Below are 20,951 nucleotides of genomic sequence, written 5' to 3'. Positions count from 1 at the left end.
AAGCCCTGAGTGGCTAAGCATCCAAGGATACATAACAACTAAGTGTGAGCATGGTTAGGATATTGAGTAACTGCTTTCAAGCTAAACGACTCCCGATCAGGGTGACTGCTCCCTGAGCCCGAGACATGGGGTGAGATAAGACCACTGATGAAGTCTCAGCAGGGGGGAGGGGCTGGTTTCAGGATCAGAGATGCAGGGAGGATGTTATAGTGTTGTCTTGCTATCAGCTTACCAAGTAACTTAGATGCTGTCCTCTAGCTTACTTCATTCACCCACAAGCTATTCCTTTGCAGACTCACATCCACAAGGCAGTGCTGGCAGGAGGTGTGGCTGTGGGTGCCCCTTCTTACCTGATCCATGCTCCTTGGCTTGCCATGGTGCTGGGATGTGTGGCTGGGATGATCTCCATCGGGGGATTCAGATACCTGCAGGTAAGGAGCTGGGCGACTGATACCTGCTGCTTCGGCCTTACGCCAAGGTCCAGGCCCCTAGACTGTGGTGGGCCATCACGTATTGCTATGCACTGCATTAGGCGCTGGTTGGCAGCTTCTCAATTTAGCTTCAGAGCTTGGGTGAGGGACCTGTCCAAGCTGGATGATGCTTTTGCTAAGATCTGGGGAGCAAGTAACAGAACCAATTCAAGCTTGCTCAGGAATAAGGGGGATTTGTTATAAGGCTACTGGGACACCACTGAACCCAAGGATAGGAATGCTGCTGGGAGCCCAGGAATGACTGGCACCAGGGGTGGGAGTGTTGTGGGGAGCCCAAGAAGTTCCTGCTCTTCCTTTTTTTGCTTTTCCTGAACACCCGTTCTCTTTTCACTGTTCCTTCCTCTTCTATTCCACATGGTGGAATGTCATCTTTCTCTTCAAGAAGGCAGCCATGTGAAATTTCTTGGTACCAACCGCAAGTTCTTTGGAGAAGGGATTCATTGGTCTAACTTGGATAATGTGCCCATCTTTGGCAGGGGTGGGAGACAAGGCACATGATGCATATATGGCTTTTGTCCATGAACCATGTGAAGGGAGATGGGAAAGGCAGCACCCAAAAGAGGGGTGCTGGGTTGATTATCCAGGTCATCTTCACTTCTGATTGTTTAGTTCTTCTTCTGAGTGGATGGATTTATCCTCCTTCAATATTCAACAGATAAGATCACAATGCTCCATCAGAGCCCATTTGTTACAACACACTTCTAAGAGAAATATTTAAGAACAACAAATCTTCATAGGTTTGAAGACTTGATGGAAGAAGAGGGAATAGATTATTGGTTGACACAAGAAGCTGAATTTGAATGAACCATGGATATTCAGGGAGGCAGTTTCAATCCCAAATAGGGAAGAATTTACCAACAGCTCAATCTGACCACAGACGGAGCAGTCTGCTTTTCATCTCTGAAGTGGAAACACACATCTTTTATCTCCTCTGACTTTTAGGCCCTCTGATGAAAGTAAGATGTGCACAGCCAAACATGTGTCATAGGAATTTCCTAGAAGTCCAGTGGTTCAGACTCCAAACTTTGACTGCCAAGTGCCCGGTTCAGTCCCTGGTTGGGGAACTAAGATCCCTCAAGCTATAAGGTGTGGCCAAAACTCGTGTATCATGAGTTATCATCAGGCTCAGTGTCCATCATTTTCTCTGTGCCTCAGGTTGCTTGATTCTATCGCCAGGGGAAGGATTCAAAGATGATTCACTGATTTTTTTTTTCATTCATTTGCTCAACACATTTAACAGACATCCTGTGTCCCAAGCTGTAGTGTAGTGAAGAAAATGGATAAATAAACACAGCACAGTTTAAGAACTGCTGCTGCTGCTGCTAAGTCGCTTCAGTCATGTCCGACTCTGTGCGACCCCATAGATGGCAGCCCACCAGGCTCTAGAGCACATCTAAGCTGGCCTGAGATGGGTCAGGAAATGCTTCCCAGGGCACAGGATGTCTCAGCTAAGCACTGACAGGGAACTAATATTCACTAGGGAAAGAAGTGGAAAATGTCCTCCAGGCAGAAGGAATAGTGTGTTCAAAGGCTCAGTGGTGAGAAGAGCATGTGACCCAACCAAGACACAGATGTTCTTTTGGCTGAAGCATCAAGTTCATCAGGGAGTGTGTCTCTCACCAGAGCTTTGAGAGATGGCTGGTGCTCAGGAACACCTCCTGGGGGAGCTGAAGAGTCTGAATTGTTAATCTGAACACAGTGAGGATTCTGAGGAGGGAACTAGCCTGATAAAATTTGCATTGGAGGCCTTTCCTGGTGGTCCATTGGTTAAGATTCCACCTTCCAATGCACGGGTCATGGGTTCAATCTCAGGCCCGGGAACTAAGACCCCATACACTGCAGGGCAACTAAGCCTGTGTGTGTCACACTACTGAGCCTGCACACCACTAGTGTCTGTGTGCCACAGTGGAAGACCCTGTGTGCTGGAACTAAGACCCAACGAAGCCAAATAAACAGATATATTGTTTAATTTGCATTGGCCTCCACATCTGTTGGCTCACGGCCATCTGGGAGGCCACGTGATGAAATGGAAGGAGTGCTGACTGGGACTCTGGTGGAGTGGTCAGCTTCTTACCTTTCAATCACCCAAGTAGTCTCTTGGATGGAGTTAGGTTTGGGCTGGACCAGTGGGTTTCAATCAACCGTTGGGGACATGGACAATGTCTGGAGACAGTTTTGGTGGATATACCTGGGAGAGGGCTGCTTCTGGCATCTAGAAGGTATAGGCCAGGGATACTGCTAAACCTCCTATAATGCACAGGAGGGCCCCTCAGTGAAAGAAAGTGAAAGTGAAAGTCGCTCAGTCATGTCCAACTCTTTGCAACCCCATGGACTATACAGTCCGTAGAATTCTCCAGGCCAGAACACTGGAGTGGGTAGCCATTCCCTTCTCCACGGGATCTTTCTAATCCAGGGATCGAACCTAGGTCTCTGGCATTGCAGGAGATTCTTTACCAGCTGAGCCACAAGGGAAGCCCAAGAATACTGGGGTGGGTAGCCTACGCCTTCTGCAGGGGATCTTCCTGACCTGGGAATCAAGCCGGGGTCTCCTGCATTGCAGGAGGATTCTTTACCAACTGAGCTCCCCCAACACAGCCCCAAATGTGAGCAGTATGGACCATGGCCAGCAGCACTGGTATCATCTGGGACTTTGTTAGAAATGTAGAATCACAGGCCCCAGACCTACTAAATCCAACTCTGCATTTGGATGAGCTGCCCAGATGCTGTGAGTACACACGCAAATCTGAGAAGTACTTATTTAGCTGAGCCCTAATGCCCATCCCCCGGATGCCCTGGATGCCAAGGGTCTGGGAAAGGGTGGGGAAGGTGTAGCAGTCCCACATGTAGCTCTGCTGATGATGATGTTTGTCCCCAGGCGTGTCTTCAGCGAAAGGTGCAACTCCATGACACCTACGGCGTGCACTATACCTTCGGCTTGCCGGGTCTGCTTGGAGGGATTGTCAACATCATGCTGATGGCGCTTCAGGCCCAGGGAGTCGATAAGTCCACGTGGGTCACTTGGCTCAGCCCCCTGTCACTCCATCCATCTCAGGAAGCAGTGTGCCCAGAGTCCTTGGCTGGGGGTGAGGGCCATACACTCAGGGCCAGGCAGTCAGAAGGCTTCAGTGAATATCTGTTGGCCAATTTATTCCAAAATTCCAGATAAGTCCCCACCTTGTATGGACTGTCCAGGTCACTTCTTTCTAAAGCAGTTAGCTTAAGTGAAAGGAAAAGCTGATAGTCCTGCTGCTGCTGCTGCTGCTGCTAAGCCGCTTCAGTCATGTCCGACTGTGCGATCCTATAGACGGCAGCCCACCAGGCTCCGCCGACCCTGGGATTCTCCCGGCAAGAGTACTGGAGTGGGTTGCCATTTCCTTCTCCAATGCATGAAAGTGAAAAGTGAAGTCGCTCAGTCGCTCAGTCGTGTCCGACTCTTAGCAACCCCATGGACTGCAGCCTACCAGGCTCCTCCATCCATGACATTTTCCAGGCAAGAGTACTGGAGTGGGGTGCCATTGCCTTCTCCATGATAGTCCTGAGGCCTCTCCAAATGTAGACAGAGGAGGCAGTCAGGCCCAAACCAACTGAGTCCATTTCTCAGCCCCTGGTGATTTAGGTGGTGGTGAAATAACCATGAGGTCTTGACCTGGGCCATGCTACCTAACCTCTCTGAGCCTCTGTCTCCCCATGGCAAATGAAGATAATGGTAGTACTTCCTCGCATAGGGGTGTTGGATGCTAGGCACTGTGTGGTTAAAAGGATTTGATATGTGATATGTTCATGTAGGAAAATGCTGAATACTGCTCATCCCTGGGACCCAGAGAGGAAAAGTATGTGGTTAATGTCTCAATTGTGAGGTGGGAATGTGGGTCCCTGGACCAGAGTCAGGTCCCACACCCCCCAGGCAATCAGATCAGATCAGATCAGATCAGTCGCTCAGTCGTGTCCGACTCTTTGCGACCCCATGAATCGAAGCATGCCAGGCCTCCCTGTCCATCACCAACTCCCGGAGTTCACTCAGACTCATAGACAGCAGTGATCAGAACTCTGACCATAGCTTTCTGAAAGTTGTTATCTTCTTGTTCTCGCTTTCTGGGTTTTTCTTCTGAACTTATCTTCTGAATGTGGCTCACACATAATGAAAGAGTGACTTGTGCATGATACAGGAATAGATTTTTCCAGATGAACCCATACAGTGATAACAACAATAAAATTACTGATGACAATCAGGACTATTTATTGACTGCTTTCTAAGTACTAGGCATTAAGCTAAAATCATTAGGTGTACCATCTTATTTAATCCTCACAACTACCTGGTGAGGTGTTATTAGCTTTCCCTAAGAAATGATACCTTGGGGGAGTTAGATGTCTGAAGTCACATGGCTGGAAGCTGGCTGTCGAGGTGGTGAGCACCAGCGGTGGGTGATGAGAAATTGTGTTTGGAAGCATCTCAGAGAAATCATGGAGAGCTAGTTCCTTATAATTCCAACAACAGAGACAACCATAGCCCCAGATTATAGGGATCATCTATGAGCAAATGAGACATACATCCTTGAGCTGCTTAGGGATGAGGAGGATCCCATTTGGGGATGAGGAGAGGATGGTGTATGTGAAAAAGGCATCTCCAAAGGTGTTCCTGCTGCTGTTTTAATAACTGTGTGACTGTCGGCAATTTCTTTCCTCTCTCCGGGGCCCTGAGTCCCCCTCTATAAAACGACGGGTTGATCTAGCAGGGTCCTACACTCAGATGCCTGTAGGGACCAGGCTGCTGCTGCTGCTGCTGCTGCTGCTGCTGCTACTGCTGCTAAGTCGCTTCAGTCATGTCCGACTTTGTGCAACCCCATAGACGGCAGCCCACCAGGCTCCCCTGTCCCTGGGATTCTCCAGGCAAAAACACTGGAGTGGGTTGCCATTTCCTTCTCCAATGCATGAAAGTGAAAAGTGAAAGTGAAGTCGCTCAGTCATGTCTGACTCTTTTGCGACCCCATGGACTGCAGCCTACCAGGCTCCTCCGTCCATGGCAGGTAAGGTTAAAAATGAGACCAGCAGGGGGAGGAAACCATGGGCATTTGTTCTTCAGTGCCCGGCAGCTTAAACCATCCAGAGACTCGGGATCAGTATTGTCAGATCTAATGACTTTTATTTTTTTTTTTAATTTTATTTTATTTTTAAACTTTACATAATTGTATTAGTTTTGCCAAATATCAAAATGAATCTACCACAGGTATACATGTGTTCCCCATCCTGAACCCTCCTCCCTCTAATGACTTTTAAAGAGAAGGCAGAAATGCAGAGTTATGCACATACTCCCCAAGTATTGGCAAAAGATTCAAAATCATTAGAAACACATGCGTGCTAAGTCGCTTCAGTTATGTCCAACTCTTTGCGACCCCATGGGCTCCCCTGTCCATGAAATTCTCCAGGCAAGGACACTGGAGTGTGTTGCCATTTCCTTCTCCAGGGGATCTTCCCGACCCAGGGATCCAACCTGGGTCTCTTGCATTGCAAGCAGATTCTTTACCATCTCAGCTACAGGGAAATCCCCCATTAGAAACACTGTGTGAACCAAATTCTGCTTGTGGGCTGCTGACCTGGAACTTCTGGATCACTTGCCCTCCCCTCCCCCGAATTCTGTGATTCTCTGGCTCTCCCAGAACAGTGGTTCTCAACAGCAACAGTATCTCCTGGGACTTGTTAAGAATGCAAATCCTCCCCTACCCCAGACCCACACAATTAGACCCAGCAGTCTGTTTTCTCAAGTCCTGTATGTGCTTCTCCTGCAAGTTCAGGTTCGAGAGGTGTTGCCCTATAGCAAAAAATAGAAACAAAGCAAAACAAACAACCAATCCGCTGCTAAGGGATTAACAACTGGCTTTCTGGTGAAACAAAGCCCTGACTTAGAGCATTTACTGATTACTCTGGTGCCAATACTCTCACCATGGCTGATTTCAAGCCATCAAAGGGATACTCCCAAACATGGAGTTGAGAGGAGATGAGAGCTGCGTGAGCCTGACTCCAGCACCGTCTCCAAGTCAAGTCTCATCAGGATGAGACAGCTGAGGACCAAGTATTAGTCTTCTCTCGTCTGCAGGAACTTGGCAAAGGGAAGGGCACAGTGACAGCAATGACCTCTCTCGGGGTGGCCTCTGGTCTGCTGAAAGTAAAGGGCACAGGCTTCGGGGACAAATAGAACAGGGTCACACTTAACAGTTGTGTGACTTTGGGCATGGTATTCAAACTCTCTCTAAAGTCTCAGTTTTCTATCTGTAAAATAGGATGATAAGATGCACATCCCAGGGCTGCTGTGAAGATTCAGCAACATATAAGAAAGGGCTCAAGGCTTCGCTAGTGGCTCAGACAGTAAAAAATCTGCCTACAATGTAGAAGACTTGGGTTCAATCCCAGGAGGAAATGGCAACTCACTCCAGTACTCTTGCCTGGAGAGTCCCGTGGACAGAGGAGCCTGGTGGGCTACAGTCCATGGGGTCACAAAGAGTCAGACACCACTGAGCAACTGACGCTTTCACTTTCTTACAAGAAAGGGCTCAGGACAGTGCTTGGCAGGTAGTAAACACTCAACACACGGCCCCTTTCTTTAGGATAGTTACTGATGCTGCTGCCTCCGTAAGAAGGGCATCTGGATGTAATGGAGATGGCAAGAGGACTGGGCTGGTCGTCAGAGCACTTCCCAGGAAGTGTGGATCAGCTGCTTTAGTAGCTCTGTGTTATCGGACACGTCATTCCAAAGAATGACTTTCCATTCTTTCCACGAACAGTATTTGCCCATTTCCCTATTCAGGTGAGTGAGCGTAAATGAGTCAGATGCTGTGCCTGGAGCCTGGATGGAGCATTTTTCACAAATTGTGGGATTTTAAGTGGTGTGAAGACACACTTGAAGAGCACCGGATCACGCAGTGCAGGCGCCCTTTTGCAGTTCTCACGCAATTGGTTGATTACATCAGGGAAAAAGGCTTCCCTTAGGGCTGTCTCCACACTCTTCCCACCCTCGCTGACCTCCAACTTCAACAACAGCAGAGGAAACCTCAGTCTGAGATTTGCCCCGGCTGCTGCATCTAAAGGAGATTAAAGCAGTATTTTTTTTCACTGTGTCTTGGTTACCTCCTACTTCTCTTCCATTTAAGCTAGTGACACAAAGTTCCTTTTAAATAGATTTATTAAAATTTTTTTTAAAGTTTACTTAAAGAAAAATATATGGGCTTCCCTGGTGGCTCAGATGGTAAAGTGTCTGCCTGCAACGTGGAAGACCTAGGTTCGATCCCTGGGTTGGGAAGATCCCCTGGAGAAGGAAATGCCAACCTACTCCAGTACCCTTGCCTGGAAAATCCTATGAACGGAGGAGCCTGGTAGGCTACAGTCCGTAGGGTTGCAAAGAGTCGGACAGGACTGAACGACTTCACTTTAAAGAAAAATATTAAAAACAAATCTCTGGGGCTTCCCTGGTGGTCCGGGGGTAAAGAATCCGCCTGCCAAGGCAGGAGATAAAATCCGCATGCTGGGTGGTCACTAAGCCCGAGCACCACAGCTACTGAGCCTGTACCCTAAGCCCAGGAACTGCAACTGCTGAAGCCTTGCACTCTGCAGCCTGTGCTCTGCCACGAGAGAAGCCACTGCAATGAGAAGCCTGAACACCACAACCAGAGAGTAGCCCCCGCTCGCCACAACTAGATAAAGCCCACACTCAGCAATGAAGACCCAGCGCAGCCATAAACAAATAGATAAATAATAGTATCCCTGGAATGCAGACCTGGCCAAATCTGAGAAGGGAGCCCGCCGATGTGGAGATTTGGCCACTTTTGTGGGTAGGCAGAGCTGCCTGGTTTGAATCCCTAGAAACACCCATTCCAAGCTACGTAGCTATGGGACCCTTGGTTCACTTTCCTAACCTGCTCCTCCCATTTGTGAAGGAGGGACTTTCAGATGGTGAACTGTAGAGGCTGAGGCCCTGGCGCAAGGAGCCCACCCTGTGTGGGGAATGTTAACACAGCCATTTCTGCCTCATCCATTTCCACTCTCAGATAGCAGTAGGATAGAGGGAATTTGGGTTGTAAGTAGCAGATTTGGGTTTAGCCTTTAATCTACGTACAATGCAGGAGACCCTGGTTCGATTCTTGGGTCAGGAAGATCATCCGGAGAAGGGAATGGCTACTCACTCCAGTATTCTGGCCTGAAGAATTCCATGGACTATTCCACGGGGTCGCAAAGAGTCAACATGACTTAGTGACTTTCGCTTTTCAATTTTATTCTACACTTACTACTTTTTTAAGAAACTTTTTTCTTGTAATACAATCTACTTCCAGAATAGTCAAGTATCATAAGGGTTGGCTTCCCTGATGGTCCCATGGTAAAGAATCCACCTGTCAATGCAGGAGATACAGGCTCCATCCCTGGTCCGCGAAGATCCCACATGGCACAGAACAACTAAGCCTGTGCTCCACAGCTATTAAGCCAGCGCCCTAGAACCTGCGCTCTGCAAAAAGAGAAGCCACTGCTATGAGAAGCCCACATACTGCAACCAGAGAGTAGCCTCCACTCACTGCAACTAGAGAAAAACCCATGCCGTAGCACCAAAGCCCCAGCACAGCCAAAATAAACAAAAAAAAAAATTTAAATATATCATAAGAATACCACTTAGTGACTTCTGACACAGCCAATAACCAGCACACAGAACTCTGTGTCCTGTCCCAGGGCAACCACTAACCTGACTTCTAAGAGCAGCAATCAGTCTTGCCTGCTTTTGTCCTTTGAATGCATAAAATCATACAGGAGGTCTGCTCTTGTGTTCTTCTTGGCTTCTTTCACTCAGCTTTGAAGTTGTGAGATCCATCCATGTCGTTATCTCTGTAGATTGTTCATTTTCATTGGCGTATAACATTGATTTGTGCTTGGGCTTAATTGATAAAGGCAACTGAATGACAACATGGAGAGGTCAACGTCATTGAACGGAAACGTCAGTGTTCCAATTGCCCTGGAAATGAGAGGCAGGACATACCATGCAGGGACACGTGAAAGCTTATCACATGCAGGGAGCAGGCAGTAGAGAGAGACGGCAGCAGAGACTATGTCTTTAGGACTAGAGTGGCAGGGGAGGGACACAGGGATGTCCCCTACAGGCCGAAAGTGAAAACACAAATGTTAGAGCTTGCAGTTGGGGGCTTGCAATGAAAGTTGACTTATGAGAGATCGAGGTAAACAATGTTGACACTTAGTTTGGCCCTGCAATAAATGAGTGGCAAATACAACATTTAAGAAAACATAGAACAGAGTTCCATTATATGAACACAGCACAATTTACCCATTGCCGATGAGCAATGGGTAGTTTCTAGTGTGGAGCTAGTATTGTTGTTATGAATGTGCTAGCACTTTTTTTTTGAACCTACAAATGCGCTTCTGTTGAGTGTATGCCTAGAAGTTGAGTTGGATCGTACAGTTTTCATACAATCTGCTTCAGTGGATACTTTCAGTTTTCTATTGGGGTTTATACAGTAGAAACTGAGAGCTTCCTTTACCCAATATATAATTTAGACATCAAACTTACTGTTTTAATATTCATTTGCTTGATGACTACTTAAGCGTAGTACTTTTTTTGGCATTTGAATACCTCCTCTTTGGAAATGTCTGTTCAATTTCTTTTGCCTACTTTTCTGTTGTATGTTCTGACTTTTTCTTATTGATTTCTAGGAATTTTTTTTTTTTTCCTGGGGTACTGAACCAGGAAGCAAAAATATGGAACACTTCACGAATTTGTGTGTCATCCTTGCGCAGGGGCCATGCTAATCTTCTCTGTATCGTTCCAATTTTAGTATATGTGCTGCTGAAGCGAGCACTGATTTCTAGGAATTCTTTAAAAATTCTGGATATTGGTCTTTTGTCAGATATACGTACTGTAAATAGCTTCCCCAGTTTTGTGGGTTATTTTTCACTTTCTTAGTGATGTCTTTTGATGAACAGAAGTTCTTAATTTTATTATAGTTCAATGTATCATTGTTCCCTCTATGTTGAGTTCTTATGTGTCCTGTTTAAGACATTTTTGCCTACTACAGGGTCACATAGATGTCCTCCAAGGGCCACTTAATAGCTTATTTATTTATTATTAATTTAGTTTTTTTAATTAGAGGCTAATTACTTTACAACATTGCGGTGGTTTTTGCCATACATCGACATGAATCAGCCCTGGGTGTACATGTGTCCCACCATCCCAAATCCCACTCCCACCTACCTCCCCACCCCACCGTTTAATAGTTTAAAGTGAAGCCTTGGGGTTGCTTTGAAGGAGAGAAGACAGGGAAGTATGTTCAAGGGGGGGTGGGCAGGGGAGATGGGTCTGTTGGCCAAGTTGTACCCTATCTTGCCCTTATAGACATAAAACCTTTCTTTTTCTTGCCCTGAGAGACATAAAACCTTTATCTTTAATTGCCTAATGAGGAAACTCAGGACTCCAAGGTTAAGTGCCCAGGGTCACACAGCTAGTGACAGAACTGGGACTTGAACTGGGTTTTCTGACTTGTTCATTATCCACGAACTAAACTAAGCCAAAGAGGATCTTGAAACCCCTCCTACGTGTCTGAGCAGCTTTGCAGGAGAGTGATGGGAAGGGGCTTCCTGGGGAGGGACATTTGCTCTCCTGGCAGCCTTGCTGGCAGCGTCAGGAGAGTGATGGGAAGGGGCTTCCTGGGGAGGGACATTTGCTCTCCTGGCAGCCTTGCTGGCAGCGTCAGGAGAGTGATGGGAAGGGGCTTCCTGGGGAGGGACATTTGCTCTCCTGGCAGCCTTGCTGGCAGCGTCAGGAGAGTGATGGGAAGGGGCTTCCTGGGGAGGGACATTTGCTCTCCTGGCAGCCTTGCTGGCAGCGTCAGGAGAGTGATGGGAAGGGGCTTCCTGGGGAGGGACATTTGCTCTCCTGGCGGCCTTGCTGGCAGCGTCAGGAGAGTGATGGGAAGGGGCTTCCTGGGGAGGGACATTTGCTCTCCTGGCGGCCTTGCTGGCAGCGTCAGTACTGATGCACATAGTCCTTTTGATCCCCAGTGGTCTTTGCGGCCTGATGCCCCAATGTGACCACCTCTGCTTTGTCATTTCTAGGCTCGGCTACAAGGTACTCATCGACCTCGGGGCGCTGGCCTTCACCATCATCATGGGTGTGGCCTCTGGCCTCTTGACAGGTCAGTGTGAGACCACCCTTCTTCCATCATCGTCCAGGGCACAGGGTCTAGGCCGAGATTGCAACTGCCCCATGGTTGGGCATGTATGTGTCCATCTCCTTCCCCATGAACCCACCCCCTTCAGCTCCAGCCAAATAAGGCGAAGGGCTCATATCTTGATTTAAAAAAACAAATGAACACAGAATCACAAAATTTCAGAATTGGGAAGGCCCTCAGAGGTCACCTGAACACTATAGCCTCTTGAGCCCAGGACTGGTGATTTCACTGAATTTTGTACAGAAGACTAAGGAAACCCTGATGCTTACAGAGCTTACCTTTTATTCCCTGATAACACTTATACTGCTATTTTGTTCAGCAAATAGACGAGGTACTAGGGACACAGCAGTGAACAAACCAAATTCCCTGGTCATACCGAATGGATACTCTAGGTGGAGAAGGAGCTTTCACCATAAACAGAAAAAAATACGGTACATCAGATGGTGATAAGCACTATGATGAGAAATAAATCAGGGTAGGGAAATGCAGAGTCATGGTGAGAGTGGGGTGCTCTTTAGGAAGGGTGGTAAGGAAGGCCTATCTAAGAAGTTGACCTTTAAGCAAGGACTTGACTGCAAAGAAGGAGGGAGACATACTGTGTATTTATTTGGGAGAAGAACTTTCCGTGAAAAGGGACAGCAAGGCCAGAGGCACTGAGGCAGGAGCATCCTTTGCTTGTTTGGGGAATAGCAACGATGTCAGTGTAGCTGATGTAGCTGGAGAGATGGGGAGAGGGGAAGGGGTTGGAGACAGAGTGGAGCAAGGAGCCAGATCATTCTGGAGATGAGAGGCCATTAGAGGTCTGTAGGCAGAGGACTGAAGTAAAGAATCTTGCAAGTGTGAGTGTGAAAGTCGCTCAGTCATGTCCAAATCTTTGCGACCCTCTGGACTGTAGCCTACCAGGCTTCTCTGTCCATGGACTTCTCCAGGCAAGAATACTGGAGTGGGTAGCCATTCCCTTCACCAGGGGATCTTCCTGACCCAGGGATCGAACCCAGGTCTCCCACATTGCAGGCAGATTCTTTATTATCTGAGCCACCAGGGAAGCCCCCAAAACACACATGGCATGTGGGATCTAGTTGCCTGACCAGGGATCAAACTGGAAGTGCAGAGTCCTAGCCATTGGACCACCAGGGAAGTCCCAAAAGAATCTTGGGGAGACAGCAATTTGCCTGTCTTACTTATACACAAGATGAAAACATGCTTTCTGTCCAGAATTGTTCACTGTTACTCTACAGGTAAATACCTTTTCTTGGTTAGACTCTCACATATTGTGTCTCTAAGCATGGAGTGAACGCCAAATAAGAGACAAAATAGCCAAAGCAGACACTAAAGAATGGTGTGACCTTGGGTGAATGGTGTGACCATGTCACTTTACTCTTTCAAAGCCAGGCATTGGCTGGCTTTCTATAAAGTGGATGGATTATAGTAACTAATCATTTGGCATCCTTTCAGCTCTAAAACATGTATGATAGTACTTTTTTTTGGCCACACAGCATGGTTGGATGGCGTCAGTGACTCAATGGACATGAGTTTGAGCAAACGTCGGGAAATAGTGAAGGACAGGAAAGCCTGGCATACTGCAGTCCAAGGGGTGACAGAGTCAGACACCACTTAGTGACTGAACAACAATGGCATGGGGAATCTTGGTTCCCTGACCAGGGATTGAAGCCATATCCCCTGCATTGGAAGCACAGAGTCTTAACCATTGGGCTACCAGGAAAGTCCCGAAAGTGCTTTCTGGAATTTTCGAGAATGAGATTGGCTAGAATTGCTTTAAGGTACCAATTGGCCTCAGCTTTCAACAGAGTCTGAGACAACTGATTAAATGCAGATGAGAACAAGGCCTCCTGCCATAAGTTTACATTCTCTTGGTGGTGGCAGTCCAACCCCAAAGAGAGTTGCCAGATTTTTGAATTTTGCCAGAATTCTGAATTCTGCCAACTCAGAATTCAGAATTAACTGAGCATCCTGCATCTTATTTGGCAGTCCTACACCTGGGCGCTCATGCCATTCACCACTGCAACCAGCGTAGACCAAGTGACACTGAATTGTGCTGTCTTGTAAAGCAACTCAGAGGGCTTCCCATGCTTCACTGAGATCAAGAAAGAGAATAAAGACACTCCTATTATTCCTTTAAGAGTTAAGAACAATGAGCTTTCATCCTTATATGTTGCTTTCTACTTGAGGAAACTGGTGATTGAAAAGTACCTGGACAGGATTTCCCTGGTGGCCCAGTGGTTAGGACTCTGCACTTCCACTTCAGCGTCGCAGGTTCAATCCCTGGTTGGGGAACTAAGATCCTGCATGCCACTTGGCCAAGAAAAGAAAAAGAAAGACAGCCTTCCATGTGTTGTGTACCACAAAGACATTCCCTAATATTTCCCCAAGTTAAAAAAAAATTTATGTGGACAGTATAAGGGGAAAGAGGCCTCCAAGAAGCCAGGATGGCACTAAATTGACCCCCTAAAATCAAGCATTTTACCCATGAAGAGACCCCTTTCTGTGAAGCCCTCCCATAGGCACTTAGGTAAGAAACAATCTTGGCGACTTCCCTGGTGGTACAATGGTTAAGACTCTGTGCCTCCACTCCAGGGGCACAGGTTCCATCCCTGGTCAGGGAAGTAGGATCTCACATGCTGTGTGGTACAGCCGAAAGAGAGAGAGAGAGAAAATAAAAAGAATCTTATCAAGCATGGTTAAAGGTTTTCCCAGTTCAGGCAGATTAAAAATAGCAGATTAGAGTTAGGTTTCCAGAGGTGAGACACACTGCTAGAAGTTAGCAGTAAGAACAAAGAGCCTAGCAGGAGAAAATAAATTCTTAAAACCAGACACAAGAACATGAGAAGCTTGGGCTGCCAGAGAACAGGCCAGTAACTTTTAGCAGCTGTGGCCCTTCTCCACGTTATACAGCGCCTTTGATAAATGGATATTCCTATCAACAGCTCTAATTTTTTTTACAAGTCTAAATGTGTTCAGTGTTGTCTCACAAGACAAGAAAATATATTTTAGATGGATTTTCATCAGTGATGAGTAAGCCTCAACTACCTGAAAAATATATGTAGGCAACAGAGGTTCATTTATGAGTAATTCTAGCTAAATGAGGTGTGTCGATTACACTCTCCATGCCAATATCAGTTAAAGGCACACACTGTGAGAGGCAAGTGTGAATGAGCACACGCCTACTCTTGTTAATCTTACTGTTTAATACACTGGGATGGATCATCATTAAAAATGCACAGATAAGTCTATCAATGGCGTTTCCCTGCTTCACATGAAAGGTAAGCATGACTTTATGTCCTGGAAATTCCACTTTGAGCAGCTGGGGGAATACACAGGGCCCTAGCTCTCTGGGCAGAGGTGGGACAGCTGACAAGAACAAGCACAGAAGCACATGTTATTACCTGCTTTCCTAACCAGTGGAATCTGGAGCTGAGGTCACTGTGACTTTCTTGGAACCAGGGAGGATGAACCTGCGAGGGTGGCTGTTTGAGTTGCTCTCCATGGTAGCTCTTGTGTTTAAATGAATCAGCTTTCAAGTGGGGCTTTGTCCAACAGAGTCCTTCTTCTCTGTCTTGGGAAGCGTGTTAGATCCATGACTATCATATACCTCTCAGTATAATCTAAATACTTTGGATATATTTGTTCTTACCAGTTCCTTTTAAAAGATCTCTGTAGAACTAATTAAACTGATCCAGGAAGGACAGTGCTTCAGTGTGTCTATCTCCAGGTTGTGGAAGATAAAAGGATTTCTGTTGAGTTATCATAGGTGAGATATGATAGTCTGATTAACTTTGAGATAATGCAATCCTCTAAATGTGTAACATTTATTTATGAACTTAAACAGGTTTGCTCTTAAACCTCAACATATGGAAATCAACTCACAAGATTCACTATTTTGACGACCAATCTTTCTGGAAGGTAAGATTTTTAACCTATTAATGTCATAGGTTTGGAGTCAATGGACTTAAAGATACCTGGGGTATGTACGTTAACAAATGAAAATGAAGTAAGGAGCACTGGAGGAGAAGCAAATCCACGATACGTGTGTGTGAGTGTACGTGTGCGTGTGTGTGTGTGTGTGTGTGCGTGTGTGTGTTGGTGGTGGGTGGGGAGGTAGTAGATGCTCCCATCTCCCTGATGCCTCAAAGTCACTGAGGGTCAGGGATGTGGGAACTGACCCTGACCATGTCTCCTCCCCATCTGGAGTCACTAAAGTGGGCTAATAGTTCGACAGGACGGTGATAGAATCCCGCGCTGCAAACACCAGAGGCCCACAGGGGCCAGGCAGTCCAGTCCCCTCATTTGCTGGACTTCCGAGCGGAGCCATGACTGTCTAAGTTCTGAGAGGAAGAGAGGGATAAATTACAGCCAGTGGACACGAGAAAGCTTGTGGTGTAGGGATCTGGGGTCAGTGAGTCGAGAGATATGCAGCTCGACTAATCGCTAACAGTCTAGGTGACATTGTAGGGCTGGGAAGAAGGTCAGGGCTCGTTCCCTGAGACCCCACTGCCTTCCACCCTTTGACCTGCACTCGCAGTTCACAAAGTACTCTGATGTGTGTTGCCTTAGGTAATCTCCCAACTGATGCTGAGGTTGGCCTTCTCACCCAGCAGGCCAAGATACCGACCACTAGGGGGACACAGAAGCAGCCTTATTGCGGACCTTGGTATTCAGGTCTGTAGGGGCCAAACTGAGAACCTACAGAGAAAACCCACCTCTTCTTCTCCTTTATCTCTGTGCTCCTCTTCCTCTTGAAACAGCTTTCTGGAGGTATACTTGACAACAAACTGCACATATTAAGTATATAATTTGATATCTTTAAACATATTTATACACCCCTAAAACCACACCATGACCACACCAAGGTAAGAACATATGTGTCAGGACTTCCCTAGTGATCCAGTGGTTAAGAATCTACCTTCCAACGCAGCGGGTGCCAGTTCAATTGTTGGTCAGGGAACTAAGATCCCACATGTCCCAGGCAACTAAGCCCATGTGCTGCAACTACTGAGCCCTCCTGCCACAGCTAGAGAGGCTGCGTGCCACAATTAAGAGCTGTGCGCCGCAATGAAGGATCTCACATACACAATGAAGATCTTGCATGCCACAATCAAGACTTGATACAGCCAAATAAATAAATAATATGTTTTGAAGGAAAAGAACATATTCACCACCAAAGATTTCATCCTGCCTCTTAGAAACTGCTCCCTCCCAACTCCATCCTGTTGCATCCCCAGGCAACTACTGAACTGCTTTCTGTCCCATGGATTAGCTTCAGTTCAGTTCAGTTCCGTTCAGTCACTCAGTCGTGTCGTGTCCGACTCTTTGCAACCCCATGAACCACAGGACGCCAGGCCTGCCTGTCCATCACCAACTCCTGGAGTCCACCCAAACCCATGTCCATTGAGTCAGTGATGCCATCCGACCATCTCATCCTCTGTCGTCCCCTTCTCCTCCTGCCCTCAATCTTTCCCAGCATCAGGGTCTTTTCCAATAAGTCAGCTCTTCGCATCAGCTGGCCAAAGTATTGGAGTTTCAGCTTCAACATCAGTCCTTCCAATGAACACAGGACTGATTTCCTTTAGGATGGACTGGTTGGATCTCCTTGCAGTCCAAGGGACTCTCAAGAGTCTTCTCCAACACTACAGTTCAAAAGCATCAATTCTTCTGTGCTCAGCTTTCTTTATAGTCCAACTCTCACATCCATACATGATCACTGGAAAAACCATAGCCTTGACTAGACGGACCTTTGTTGGCAAAGTAATGTCTCTGCTTTTTAATATGCTGTCTAGGTTGGTCATAACTTTCCTTCCAAGGAGTAAGCGTCTTTTAATTTCATGGCTGCAGCCACTGTTTCCACTGTTTCCCCATCTATTTGCCATGAAATGGATTAGCTTACCTTTTCTCTAACTTTACGTAAATGGAACCACACGGCACGTATTCTTGTCTGGCTTCTTTTACCAAGTGTATTATCCTGGGATCACCCATGTGGTCATGTATAATCTGCCTCGTCTTGAACCAGCTTCTCTCTATAGCCACTGGCTTCTCCCAACAGCCAGTCTCTCCCAGGCCCCTGCGAGTGCTCTTGTCCCTTTAGCAGAAGCAGGGTAATCCAGTGAAAGGACTCAGGAAACTGGTTTAATCCATCCATTCATTCCACAAGTATTTATTGAGCAACTGTTACATATGAAGCACTCTGCTCATGAAGATACCACAAATAGGACAAATATCCACCTCAATTATTTGAGCTGCAGTAAATACTTGCTGAACAAATGAAGGGAAACTGGGGAACCCCATCTAACACCAGCCCCAGCGGGAGCAGGTGAAATAGAGTGTGTCCCTGGTACAGTAAGTCCTGGATTCTAGTCACTTCTCTGCAAGGTCTGATGTAGGCAAGACCTTCGACTTCTCTCAATGGTTAAAAAAAGAACAGTAACCTTTGTTCTACCTCAGGGGGTTGTTCTGAAAGTCAAATGAGGTCACGATATCTGTGACTACATTCTGTCTAATGCAAGCCACCACGTGATCATGAAAGTTTATGACTAGGGGTTTCAGTTCAGTTCAGTTCAGTTCAGTCACTCAGTTGTGTCTGACTCTTTGCAACCCCGTGAATGGCAGCACGCCAGGCCTCCTTGTCCATCACCAACTGCCGGAGTTCACACAGACTCACATCCATCGAGTCAGTGATGCCATCCAGCCATCTCATCCTCTGTCGTCCCCTTCTCCTCCTGCCCCCAATCCCTCCCAGCATCAGACAACCACAATGGAATGTGTTAAGTCTCACAGCTATCGCTTACTGTAAGCCTATTGTTTCCGAGTCTGTGCTGGAAGCTTTTCAACATTATCTGATTTTTATCCTCACAAAAACTCTGCGTAAGAATAAGTCTTCCCATCTAAAGATGAGTCACTTGTCCAAAATGACAGAGCTAGTAAATGGTACAGGAGGAAGCTGAATTGGTGTCTGTCTGGCTCCAGAGACACACGTGTGTATGTGTGTTGTGTGTTTTGGTCAGCTACTAGAGAATGGCTATTTCTCCTTCTGATTTTTTTTTTTTTTTTACAGCTGAGTAGAACCATTTTTTCAGCAGGATAATACTTATAGCTTGCATTTGAAATGCAAGAATATGAACTTCCCAAGCTGATAAATCCAGGAATGATTTTTTTTTGTAAACTAGCCAAAAAGACATCTTAAACATTATAAAATGCCCTTATTGTACGTCATAGAAGCAGACTACTAGAGGTTAGAAAGGACATTCCTTCACTGATTGCCCAGATCATGCTCAGCACTTCCTAGGGTGGGATACTCACCAACCCCAAGGATACCCATCTCATCCTTGGATGACAGATGACACTATTGGGTTGGCCAATTAAGTTCATTCAGGTTTTTCCATAAGATGTTATGGAAGGAACTACTTCACATGGAGACTTGTCTCCTTTCACCAGAGGTGTTCAAACAAAAGCCAGGTAGGTGGCCATGAATGATCCATGTAAAGAGCTGTATGAAATGAGATTTACCCAAGAAGTCTTCCAATTCAGATTTTTTGAAAGAACTTTGTGATAAAGGTTATTTGTGATAAGGCCTTTGTGATAAAGTAACATTTTGGGCAACATAAGTTTCAAAAGATCAAATCAGAATCAATATGTGTACAATATTGAGTGTGTAAGGGTGTAATAAAAAGTTTGCTTTCCTTTTACAGTTTCCACATTTGGCTGTTGGATACTAAGGGAAAGCATCCAAGAGAAACAAGGCCTGTTTGAAAACAAGACAACTTTTCACCATTGCCAATTTTTGTGTGTGTGTGTGTGCAACCACTTGTTATAGCAAAGTCTCCTTATGTACAATGAGACAGGTCAGAGATAGATTTGATACTAAGAATAAAAGACTAAAAACTTAATAATCTTATAATGATTTTAAATAATTGTTTAGTTTCATGAAAGATGATGCTATGAATAGTCTTGGGTACAGACACGTGATGGTGGTGGGTTAGTTGCTCAGCCATGTCTGACTCTCGTGATCCCATGGACTGTAGCCTGCCAGGCTTGTCTATCCATGGGATTCTCCAGGCGACAGTACTGGAGTGAGTTGCCATTTCTTTCTCCAGAGGATCTTCCTGACCCAGGAATCGAACCCAGTTCTCCTGCATTGCAGGCAGGCAGATTCTTTACTGATTGAACTATGAGGGAAGACATTAAGATTTTGGTTCAATTTTATTGACAATTCCTAGATTTTTTCTTGTGCTTAATAAAGTATTAAGCTACACAGCTAACTCACCTGTATCAGCAGAGCAGCTGATATAAAACAAGGAAAAACTGAAGACTCAGATTTAATCCTTGCTGACATTATGCTTTTATTCCAGTGGTTTTACAAGGAGTTCTTATTCCCTGAGCACATCCTGAATTTAACTGTAGGGAAGACATTTGTGATCCAACGTGGAGACAGACTGCCTCAAGATTTAAAAACTAGTCCTATGACCCTGAGGATATCATTTAAATCGCCATTTAAATGGGTTCCCTTATCTGTAAAAAGAGAAGGTAAACTCCAATCCCTAAGATCTCCTCCAATTCTCACACCTGTGGATCTAAAAAACAGTGGTTTGACAGTGAGATGACAGCGATAGTCATTTCCTTGAGTAGCTGATGACCAGGCAACATTCAAAACATACACAGTAGGGACTTCCCTGGTGGCCCAGTGGTTAAGACTCAGTGCTTCGAATGTAGGCGGGTGCAGGTTCGATCCCTGTTCAGGGAACTAAGATCCCACATGCCACACATGTAACCAAAAACTAAAAACAAACAAAATAAAACATACAGACTGGGAGAAAACTGTGGCTGGCATAGAAAGAGCACCACAATCTAAATCATCTGAGAGGTATTTGGTGGTTAATGAACAGCTGCTAATTGTTGCAAGCTTTATTAATATGACAGAACACTTCAAGCTTTAGTTCTGAAGAACATGTACCCACATAGTCAGCTAGCTCATTAAAGAAAAAAAATTCCCATTATGTCTAAGTGGGGAGCCTGGGGGATAAAAGAATTCCAAAGAGGAACAGACTAAGAGTTCCCAGTAGCTGAACACTTGTCATTATAATTGACTTCACTTGGTCTATTTTGAGCTTAGCGGTTCAGCAGAGATACAACGAAATGGAATTCAATTTATTATCAAACCAACAACAAGACAGTCAGTCACGGGAGTAAAGAGCAAGTCCCTATCCGCTTCCTCTTTCCTTCCGTGGTGGCTGTGCAG

The 20,951-nt window shown here is 46.0% G+C and overlaps 1 protein-coding gene and 1 non-coding gene across 2 annotated transcripts in view; one reads left to right on the top strand and one right to left on the bottom strand.

The window, feature by feature from the left end:
- Nucleotides 1-19,597, top strand: part of RHCE (Rh blood group CcEe antigens) — a 41,072-nt gene extending 21,475 nt beyond the window's left edge. The window contains exons 6-10 of the mRNA XM_086365283.1: nt 294-431; nt 3,367-3,500; nt 11,589-11,668; nt 15,552-15,625; nt 19,405-19,597. Coding sequence (XP_086221409.1) covers nt 294-431; nt 3,367-3,500; nt 11,589-11,668; nt 15,552-15,625; nt 19,405-19,431 — 453 coding nt within the window. The 3' untranslated portion in view covers nt 19,432-19,597. The remainder of the gene's footprint in view (nt 1-293; nt 432-3,366; nt 3,501-11,588; nt 11,669-15,551; nt 15,626-19,404) is intronic.
- Nucleotides 10,230-10,336, bottom strand: LOC147377419 (U6 spliceosomal RNA). The gene has a single exon (XR_015154000.1). It is a non-coding gene; the product is annotated as a U6 spliceosomal RNA (small nuclear RNA).
- Nucleotides 19,598-20,951: the final 1,354 nt, after the last annotated feature.

The sequence above is a fragment of the Bos grunniens genome, chromosome 2 (assembly GCF_055505025.1).
Source record: "Bos grunniens cultivar Pamir isolate PY7600 chromosome 2, Bosgru_T2T1.0, whole genome shotgun sequence".
NCBI classification, from domain to species: domain Eukaryota; kingdom Metazoa; phylum Chordata; class Mammalia; order Artiodactyla; family Bovidae; genus Bos; species Bos grunniens.
Note: the sequence above shows the minus strand (reverse complement) of the source record. Positions and strands in the feature narration are given on the sequence as shown.